The following is an 11227-nucleotide window of genomic DNA, read 5'->3' as shown; positions in this document are numbered from 1 at the left end:
CAAGATGTTTGCTGCAATTGTGCTGATACCCCCCCCCAATTTCTTGTCATTTAGGTATGCCACTCAGTGAATCAGTGAAACTCATTATATATAGATTAATTATTCACTTGATATATATATATATATATATGCAGGAGTCTATCACTATATGTATATATATGAAGTGTGTGCGTGCGTGTGTGTGTGTAATGCAAACGTTTGGATGGTTTATATCGATCTAAATAGCATGCTAAGTGCATGCGTTATAATAAGTGGACATCGTGGATGTTCTAAAATCAACTTGTTGCATGTATAAGTTGATTACAGCCCCGTTCACACGGCCAACTTTACCTCGCCAAGATTTAACTCGGTTGAGTTCACCCTACAGAAAGTGCCCGGTAGCAGTTCAAGCTACCAAATGGTGAAAGCTCTGTGAGGAGCACATCATTTATACCTATTGTCATCACAGCACAAAAATTAAACGGGTAGTTAGTTATTCAGTTAGGACTTAACTCTGGTAACTGTTTTTGTCGTGTGAACTGGGCTCACGAAACTTCCTATAGATATTCCATAAGTACCAGGCATGCTTGAACCAAGATTGCCTAGAAGTTGTGTTTTAAAATGTTTATAATTAATATTTTGTATATCACTTGAGTCGAAGGATCAATTTGTATAAATTACTGTTCGTCGTTTTTTGCTTCGTGGAAGGAATGCAATTTGCTCCGTAATATTTAGCGTCGTCATGGTGGCGAATTTGTATCGATTTATAGTGCCATATTTGTTCTCGAGTCAATTTTAAACTGTGATATACACGTGTTATCTGCATGTAAGTGTTGCTTCTGAGAGGGATTCAGCGCAGAACGGGAATTCTACTTCATGACTAAATATCGTATGTTGCATATTTAGCCACGCATTAATACACGGGCTGCTCGGCTCAGTGGAGTGACGGCATGAGATGTATATACCCCGTACAGACGGCAAATTTGATCCCACATCAAACTAGTGGGCCTGGCCCAGACTAGTTCGATGTGGGATCAAATTTTGCAGTCTGTACGGCGTAATAGCTAGTAGGTTCTCCAAGAACAATGTTAAAGGTGAAAGATTTACGTGCGGTAACATGTGTAGCCGCGTGGCAGGCTTCCTGCGTTGGCCGGCTGGCCGTCGTCATTCGGTTGGTATTCATTTCGTATAGCGTGTCGTTTACTATCAAATTCTTATTGTTTATCTACTCTCTATTGGCTAATGATTCCACGTAGATACCGTTCAGCGATCTATGTTTCTGTGGGTTCGTGTACAATGGCGCACGTGCGCTGAAGTCGTGTTGCAGAGGGGCATTTGAGTGGCATTTACGGTGAATTATTATACGATGAAGCGTAGATAAACATGAAGAGTTTGGTAGGAAATACAATTTGTGTTTATTTAACATCATTTTATAATCGAAATAGGCCAAGTGCCTGTGCATGGAATAGTTGTTCTCTTGTTGGATGGATGGTTTGTGAAACCGGGTATCTAAAACATTGTTGGCGCTATACGTTGCAGGTGAAACGTCTCTGACTAGCCCATTGTTGGAATGTAGCCGATAAAACAAGATATATGTATACAGTATATGTGTGTGTATATATATATATATATATATATATATATATATATATATATATATATATATATATATATATATATATATATATATATATATATATATAACGCTTTGTAGTATGTATCTGAAAAGAGAATCTCATATTATATAGTATTTCATATGCCTCTTGTGTTTTGTCAATATCTATACGTGCATTTGTTTCACGTGCGTATTTCATCAAGTTCATTCTAGCACTGCAAGGCGGTATCTGCGACACGAACGCTTGCAAACAGAAGCGTTTATTACTGATATCGTGGAATGGTCTTAACACGGCGTGCGCTATATATTTATCACATAATTAAGTCTATGCCCAACGCTATGCTTACAAAATGTAATAATAGGGCTTCACGGCTTTAATAGCTTATCTAGCCATTATATTCACCCCACTATATAGACTGAGAGCTTTATAGTTGGCCATGCTTTCACTTCGGCCACAGCATCCCACCATAAATCTTCCCCTATAGTAAAACTAAAGGCACACGACGTTGTTTCAACGTTAGATTTTGGTTGCGACGTCGCCAGCATAAAAACGTCTATTCAATCATATTTCAACTACGTCAATTCAACGTCGCAATAAGACGTTGATTCACTGTTGGATTTTGATCGTGACATCGAACAACGCGAACACAACATCTATTCAACGTCTTGGTACGTCAATTCAACATCACAATAAGATGTTGATTGGTCAAAGAACATTGAAGGATGAACAATACAACATTAAGAATAACATAACAATAGGATACTATTTTTCATAGTATTGCCATTTTATTTTTTATATTGTATTGTTCCTCTTTCAATGTTCTTTGCCCAGTAACATACTGTATAAGCTGTATATTTCGCGGTGGTTTAATATTCGCGAATTTCGCAAATGCGTCCCTGACCGCAAAAACAACAACACGCGAATAATTCATAACGAATAATACCGAATAATTCATAATTCACCGACCGCAAAATTAACCATTCGCGGAATTGTCTGTCAAGCCTGAATTTGCGAAATTATCTGTACACGAAAAATACGGCTTATACAGTACTGTATACGCCATATTTTTCGCATACCAAGAAACTGTTCTTCGCCACTCAACCCCGTAGGTATACGTACATAAGTGTGACGTGACACACGAAAGCCTTAATCCCTCATTCCCCAGCATTTTCCAAGAGGAAAAGATGCGATGTCTCATGCACATCTCTTCCCCGTGACTCCCCCTTACCACGACAGAGAAGTAAAGTGAGGTAATATCGATGATATGTGATGAAGTTGTTTGATTGACACCCAGATGTGCATGGTAAAATCTTATCTAAAAATTTCGGCTGCCGCATCCCTCAACGCCCCAACCCTAAGCTTAATACTTTTGATTGACTATCATATTTACCGTATTTGGAATGGTTATAAAATTGTTCAATAAAAATCTGGGTAACAAACATTTAATTCTTGCCTTAATAACGCAATTAGGCCTATATTGTAAAGAAAATAATGATTAATTACTCACTTTAGCAACAAACTGTTCACTATAATCACATTTTATTTATGCACGTACGCACACACACCCATGTACGCATAAACGCACGCACGCGCGCAGTATTACAACTATATAACCCAGTGAAGAATAATGGGAACTTAAGATTAGAAAATACTCGCTTAACCGTTTGGGGAGTTTTAGGTATGTAACCTACATGGAAATGGCATTTCAGAGCGTCTATATTTCACAATTTTCTGGGGGAGCATGCCCCCAGACCCCCCTAGAAGCGAGCGCCTCCGCCCATCGTTCATCTTGCCCCTCATACGTTAACTCCTAGCTACGGCCCTGTGCTTAGCTGTTTATTAACTGCTGCTTATCAACTAACCTAGGGGCGTAGTACCAGTCGAGTACTGTGGGGTAACGGGGATCGCGTAAGACCAATGATGGGTGTTAGCGGCGCCAACTTGTCTCCCTCTGGCGGCAGAATATCAAAATTCTGCAAAAAGGCAGTGAAGAATAGAAACAGTTCCATCTTAGCGAGCATTTCTCCAAGACAAACTCGCCATCCTGCAAATAATGAATAAAACGCATGATTGGTGATGGTCAAATATGATCACTGCTTAGGTCGCGTTTGGGCATTGGTTTGATATAATTATTGAGAAATTCCAATATTTTACTAGTCTGTACCATCACCATATCATCAAAACTTTTATTCTGTGTTAACAACAACAACAACAACAACAACAACAACAACAACAACAACAACAACAACAGCTAAATAAAACCAGCATCTAGCATTGTGGTAAGTTGAGAAAGCAACGAAATGTCTAGTTCCCGTCACACCTACCGATCGAGAACGGAATGAGATGCTCAGAATTGGATAGCTTTCCGTTTTCGTCCAGGAATCGTTCCGGTTTCATCACATCCGGCTCAGGGAACCGCTTCGGGTCCCTGTGCACGGCATATAGGTTCGCGAAAACCATGGTGCCATTAGGAATCTGATAACCACGCAATGTCGTATTCTCTTTGGTGATTGCATGTGGAATTGCCAGCGGGACCACATGTGCTGCAATTATATATTATCATTACTGTCTCTCAATAGACTCCTTATAGTTGTTTTTTCATACAATTAAGTATCCACAATCAGTCCCTCTCGCGATCACTGAGAAACCAAACCTACTATTCGTCTTCCTAATTGACCGTGCCTGTGTGACACACACACACACACACACACACACACACACACACACACACACACACACACACACACACACACACACACACACACACTAGACACACACACACACTACACACACACACACACACACACACGTGACACACACACACACACACACACACACACACACACACACACACACATACACACACACACGTGACACACACACACACACACACTTTTGTTCCTCATTTGCTCTCATTCTCTCACGATGGCACACGCACAGACGGCTCCCCAGGCGCACTCATTCCCCTTTATTTATCACATCTAGTAATTGCGTTAATTTAAAACCAATAAAAGAATACTTAAGTAAAAAATAAAACGGGGAAAAAGTCGCGACAACATGCTTTGAATGCGTACATACCTAGTCGTTGCAGCTCCAAGATGGTGGCCTCGGTGTAGGGCATGTTGGGTTTGTCCTTCATGGAGGGCAGACGACCTCTGCCTATCACCGCGTCGATTTCCTCCTGCACTTTCTTGGCGACGTGAGGGTAGTACGTCATGTAAAGCAGGCTCCATCGCAGCGTCGTCGCTGTCGTCTCCGTGCCAGCGGCAAACAGGTTAGTGATGACGTAGGGAGCCTCGTCGTCTAGATAAACAGTAACCATGGTAACCGCCAAGTTTTTGATAATACATTATGAAATAGTGACTATTTCTGAGGCAGAGACAATGATAATTATCGAATTGTGCGTTTCCCTCAAATGTACAATAGGTGACAACGAAATGAGGACGGAACTAGATTGCGTTGTCCACGAGGGAGGGTCACTTTAAATAAGCGTTGATGTTCACGGAGACATAATCGTAGCAGGATTCACATCTTAGCGTAGCAACCAAACAGTTATATTCCTCTTTCTAGCATTTTATTTTATCAGGAGTACATTATACAGAGATTATATGCATGTACCTATAAATATATATATATATCGCGATGATAAAGCCCAATAGATATCTAGATATCTATAGAGATAATGATAGATCTCTATACCGTGTGCTCCTGATTTTATCATGCTCACACGTGAATGTCGTGCTCTTATTCTGAGCCATGTCTTCGATTTGCTTTATATACAAGTCGACGAAATCTCGTATGTTGTCGCGATCGAACGACTTCTTATGCTCAGCGATTCTCTGCTTCACCCACGAGACCCCCTTGTCGACTCGCGCCAGGAACCCCAGGTACTGGCCGCGCCCTGCTCCGGGAATGAACCGCAACCACGGCAAGAAGTTCAGCATTTCGAGGTTTCCCGCCTGCCGTACGTTCTCGTTCAGGAGCGTGAGCAGCTGCTGGAAGTCGGCGTGGTCGTATTCGAACCGCGATCCGAACACGATGTTGCAGATGACATTCGATACGGCGTTGCCGAGCAGGAACTGGTAATCGACCGGACGTCCGGCGTTTCCCTTTATCTCGTTCAGCAACACTTCCGCCTCTGAAGCATGTGATTGCGCGAAAAAACTTGAGTTTGAACTCAGTAAGCTGGTGTGAACGCACGTAAACGCACGTAAACCCATGGAAACGCATCTAAATTAGGAAACTGGTGTATACGCATGTATACGTATCGACCCTCAGCCTGTCAATACTGACGAGTGACGATAGCTTACTTTAATACGAACTTTTAATACATTATCGGAGATAAATGATATACATTACTATATACATTACGGCGTGAAAATGAAATGATGAGTTTCCAGTCGTAAAAATAAATGGATATCGCGGAAAACCTGCACCGGGAAAGTAAGACGCACCCTCTTGAATTTTCCCCTCCATTGACATTTTCCCCATTCCGAAATCCCGCAGTCCCGACAGAGCGAACTTTCTCTGCTCCTTCCAATGGGCGCCATCCGTCTCTAGTATACCTAAAAAAAACCATGACGTCGTAAATTCATGATATTGATGAACATAAAGTGGATACGATAGCGCCCTGGTAAATTTACAAAATAAATAAAAAAGATGTTATATATACGCATAAGCATTCAACAGTAACTCCAACACCACTTCACCACTTCACTCGCTACACGGTCAAAGCGCAGTGAGTGAAAGTACTATAGGTGAGCTACCTGGCACGCGTGACAAGCAGTATAATGAGTCCGTTCAGCGGACGAGACCGAAGCAAATCGCAAAGACGCGAGTTAACTCAACAGCAACTTTATTCACCCCCAGCCAGAATCGAAACCAACAGAATTAACAGTGTACCGTACTACTATGTACTAACTTACCGTGTAGGTTTCCCTTCTCATCAGACATCAGGCTTTTGATGATGAAGGCATGAGCACGACCGGAAAACGCTTCTCCCTGCTTCAGGAAGGCTTCCTTAATCAGTTCGTAGTCGTTCAGAACGACCGTAAAACGGGGTCCGAAGTAGATGCTGGCGATGAAATTTCAATGTTTTCTTACAGTGAGTATATGCGTAAACGGTATCTAATAAATACTAATTGAATCTAAAAATTCTAAAATAAGATTCGACTTAATCTAAAGCCTATATAAAGGGTACTGTATATAATATAATGCGTATAGGCAATGTTTTTCACAAGGGTTCTTACATCTGCAAACGAATATGCGAATATGCACATGGAGATAATACGGGTTCCACGCCACACACCCTTGAAAATACAGGTTTGTATTCTCGCTATTAGTATATTCTACAACGCACTTATTGACAAGCGTGAACTAGTAACGCAACCTTTCTTATTCGTAACAGAATTAAACTTTAACAAATTATTTTTCACATGCACGCACAAGTTGCGATTGCTCGGCATTTCGCGCTGTATGTCGCGTACGGACAGCGGTTTCCCCCTACACATCTTCACCAGCAAGCGATCCTGCATTAGATGTTTGTAATATACATGTACCTCGTGCATCATTCACACGCGCACACGCGCGCGCATACGAACGCACACACGTACACGCGCGCGCATACGAACGCACGCACGTACACGCGCGCATGCGCACGCACGCACGTATAGCTACACACACGCGCATACGCACGCACGCACGCACGCACGTATAGCTACACACGCGTGCATACGCACGCACGCACGCACGCACGCACACACGTATACACACTCACGCATACACACACAGAACCCGCTCGAGCTGAGGCTCCACGCACCTGAATATCGGTCCATATTTCTCTCCGAGTTCCGTGAGGGCGGCGAGCGGGTTCGTCCGACCGAGATGTAGCAGGCTGCCCACTACGGGCAGTCCGCGCGGACCAGGAGGCGATCCCGCAGGTTTCCTTGTCAGGTAGGTGACGAGCAGATAGACGGAGACCGCCAGCAGCAGCGCCGTACACCACTGAGAGAAGCTACCCACGTCCATCGTCGACGAATTCTCTCTATCGCAATGATGTCGATGTGTTTTACTGGTGAAGGTTAGACGCGTATAGGATAAGCAATGAAAGGAACTGCTCACCAGAGGGAGATGGTTACAAATCTAGTTACGTAGGAGTATAGTCGCGCCCACTGCTTGGAGTAAACACTATCGTAGGCCTGTGTGGACCACAGGTAGGCTACGCTTTTATACGGGGAGAGACCTTAGCCAGGCCAGCAAATATCGCTAGATACTAAACGCAAATATTTGTGTGCAATATATTTGACCCTGAGCCAGGGCAAGGTGCGCATCCATCTCACCGGTGTCGCGCGAAATATCTGCCGAGTGCGAAATATTTGAGATAGCCCCGCCCCTCCCCGACCCGACCAATGACAGCTCGTCTTTGTGTTACGATAGGTTGTGCACACTAATCTGCACACTAATCTGCACACTAAGGAGGAGGAGGAGGGGGAGAAGCTGGTGGGGAAGGAGGAGGGGGAGAAGGGAGAAGGTGGTGGAGAAGGAGGAGGGGGAGAAGCTGGTGGAGAAGAAGGAGGGGGAGAAGAGAGCCACCAGCCTTTCGCCGCCTCCCTCCTTCTCACCACATTTATCCCTTTCTCCCCCTCCTCCTTCTCCACAGCTTCTGCGCCGCCTCTTCCTTCTTTCCACCACCCTTCTTCCCTTCGTCCCCCTCCTCCTTACTCCACCAGCTTTCTTCCCCTCCTTCTTCTCCACCACTTCTCCCTTCTCCCTTGCCTCCTTCTCAACCACCTTCTCCGCTTCTCCCCTCCTCCATTCTCACCGAGCTTGCTCTCCGCTCCTTCTTCTCCACCCCTTCTCCCTTCTACTCCCTCCTCCTTCTTTCCACCAGCTTCTCGCCCGCCCTTTCCTTCTCCATGCCATCCTTTTCTCCCTTCTCCACCCTCCTCCTTCTCCACAGCATTCTTACCCCTCCTCCTTCTCCGGTCCAGCTTTCTCCCTTTCCCCCTCCTCCTTCCTCCACCAGCTTCTCCCCCTCCTCCTTCTCCCTTCTCCCCCTCCTCCTTCTCCACCAGCTTCTCCCCTCCTCCTTCTCCTCCAGATTCTCCCTTCTCCCCCTCTCCTTCTCCACCAGCCCTTCTTCCCCTCCTTCTTCTCACCAGCTTCTCCGCTTCTCCCCCTCCTCCTTCTACCACCATGCTTCGCCCCCTCCTCTCCACCACCTTCTCCCCTCCTCCTTACTCACCAGGCTTTCTCCCCTCCTCCTTCTCAACCACCGTCTCCCTTCTCCCCTCCTCCTTCTCCACCAGCTTTCTCCCCCTCCTCCTTCTCCCCACCTTCTTCCCTTCTCCCCTCCCTCTTTCTCCACACAGCTTCTCCCTGCCTCCCCCTCCTCCTTCTCCACCAGCTTCTCCCCCTCCTTCTCATTCTTACACACCTTCTCCCTTCTCCTTCCCTCCTCCTTCCACGCTTCCCCCTCCTCTTCCCCTACCACCCTTCTCCCTTTTCCCCCTCCTCCTTCTCCACAGCTTCTCCCCCTCCTCCTTCTTCACCACCTTCTCCCTTCTTCCCTCTTCTTCTCCACCAGCTTCTCCCCTCCTCCTTACTCCACCACTTCTCCTTCTCCCCCTCCTCTTCTCAACCAGCTTCTCCCCCTCCTCCTTCTCCACCACGCTTTCCCTTTTTCCCCTCCTTCTCTCACCAGCTTCTTCCCCCTCTCCTTCCTTCGTCCACCACCTTCTCCCTTCTTCCCCTCCTCCTTCGGCCTACCACCTTTTCCCCCTCCTCCTTCTCCACACCTTCTCCTTCTCCCTCCTCCTTCTCGCACCCCTTCTCTCTANTGTACACATTAGGTAAACGTGGTGCATACATGCCATTTTAACGAGACGTCACCGTCATGCCAGTCACGCATCGAAACATCTTTGACTAGTTCAAGCACAGTTAAAATGATGCTAGCCAGGGATTCACACTCGCGTGTAAATAGTTACCCCCCCAGTTATGTTTGTCACAGAGCGTGTACATTGTCTAGCAGAGCGTGAGGCCGGATACCAGTCTACCCTTTGGCAAAAACAATAACGTGGCTTGCTGCCAGCCGCAGTAGACGATCGATAAACCGTGCGCTCGTGTATGCCCGTGGTAAAATACGAATGCTGCATGTGAACTCGGCCCACGCGCGATTTAAAGCGCGGGAAACAGCATCTATGAATTGATACGATGACACGCTCTTATCTAAATAAAGTTTTTCATAGCAATGGTCTGGGTCTGGGCTAGTGAAAGTTAGGTCAGGGCTAGTGGTTTTCCTGAGTTACTAACCCGATGGTCTAGTGAAATAAAAAGTTAATGTTGAACCCTGATAATTTCTTTTTTGTTTGTTTTTTTCTTCAGAAGAAGAAGTATTCCGGTCGGATGGAGTCTTTCGGAGGTATATTCGGATGTAACATAATAATTTCAACTTTCATGCGTGCGTGTGTACCTACACGTGTGTGCATGCGTGCGTGTGCACGTACACGTGCGTGTGCACGTACACGTGCGTGCGTGCATGCGTGCGTCCGTGTGTGTGTGCACGTACATGTGCGTGCGTGCGTGCGTGTGTACGTACATCGTACTAGTGTCGCCGCCTATCGTGGAGTTATGAACTATTCGCTAACTCGAGTTAAAGCGTCTATACGGGGCCTTAACTAGGGTGTTTCTCATTTATTCATTTAAAAGCATAATGATTGTAATATCTTATAAACGACATATAGTTTCAGTTATAATATGGATAAATTTTTCCTAAAATGAATATCGTTCGGTGAAATAGCATTTAGGTATAAATATAATTGCACTTTTGTGATTAGCTCTCGGTCTGTAACGTGTAAAATAAATAGTCAAATACGCAACTTTTTTGTGGTGGCAGCACGGTCGCGGGTGTCATGGCGCCGCTCAAATTTCGTAGCGTTGATGTGTAATTAATTATAACAATTAAATTAGGTATCTGGCAACAAGCGATAATTACCAGCGGTAATCTGGTAACAACGATTTGAATTAAATTTCACCGTCACGTTTACCTTTTAAAAACATAAATAGTAGATATCACTGTTATTATCCTATATCATTGCATGTACGTGTAAACGATTTTAATTTTCCAGATATCAGGTGTAGAGAAGAGGCCAAGAGGAATTTATAGAGGAGGTATGTACATGTTTGCTTCACATTTAGTGTTTTTGGTTGTCGATGTACGCTTAACACGTTCAACGCGAAACACGAGTATACTCGTTCGAACCTGCAAAACGCACGGCCGCGAAACACGAGTATACTCGTGGCAAAAAAAATACAAAAAACACAAAAAAATTGGAACGTTTACTATGTTCTCCTATAGATGGCAGGGGCTATACGCTTAGCAATTCAACAACGTCAATGTATAAACCCCAGTAGTAGATGACATAATTTAAACAATACTTTACTGTTGTTTGGAACGTTATTTTGGGAGTTTTTGGGACTGAGGTAATGTTTTTAGTTCACTTCGCCAAAGGGCGTTTGACCGCCGTGTTTTGTGAAGTGGTTTTTATGTCTGAAAGTTGTGTTTGATTTGATACATCACCTGTGATAGATTCCGGTGTTGTTTCGATGTCTGAGAGTAAGTTTATATCTATATT

The 11227-nt window shown here is 44.6% G+C and overlaps 2 protein-coding genes across 2 annotated transcripts in view; one reads left to right on the top strand and one right to left on the bottom strand.

Annotated features, from left to right (window-relative positions):
• Window positions 1-1619: 1619 nt before the first annotated feature.
• LOC106813507 (cytochrome P450 2C23-like) lies at window positions 1620-7778 on the bottom strand. The gene is made up of 7 exons (XM_014817653.1): window positions 7414-7778; window positions 6521-6669; window positions 6050-6160; window positions 5323-5733; window positions 4674-4898; window positions 3920-4138; window positions 1620-3639 (listed from the first exon to the last, which is right to left on the bottom strand). The coding sequence occupies exons 1-7, from the start codon at window positions 7620-7622 to the stop codon at window positions 3458-3460; spliced, it is 1506 nt and encodes a 501-aa protein (XP_014673139.1). The 5' UTR covers window positions 7623-7778; the 3' UTR covers window positions 1620-3457.
• The window catches only part of LOC106813498, a gene marked incomplete at its 3' end in the record, with an annotated part of 23183 nt that continues 19605 nt past the window's right edge, over window positions 7650-11227 (top strand). The window contains exon 1 of the mRNA XM_014817641.1: window positions 7650-7674. Within this exon, the coding sequence (XP_014673127.1) occupies window positions 7650-7674 (25 nt within the window). The remainder of the gene's footprint in view (window positions 7675-11227) is intronic.

Source organism: Priapulus caudatus, unplaced genomic scaffold (genome assembly GCF_000485595.1).
Source record: "Priapulus caudatus unplaced genomic scaffold, Priapulus_caudatus-5.0.1 Scaffold784, whole genome shotgun sequence".
Taxonomy (NCBI): domain Eukaryota; kingdom Metazoa; phylum Priapulida; class Priapulimorpha; order Priapulimorphida; family Priapulidae; genus Priapulus; species Priapulus caudatus.
This window is presented reverse-complemented; position numbering and strand designations above follow the sequence as displayed.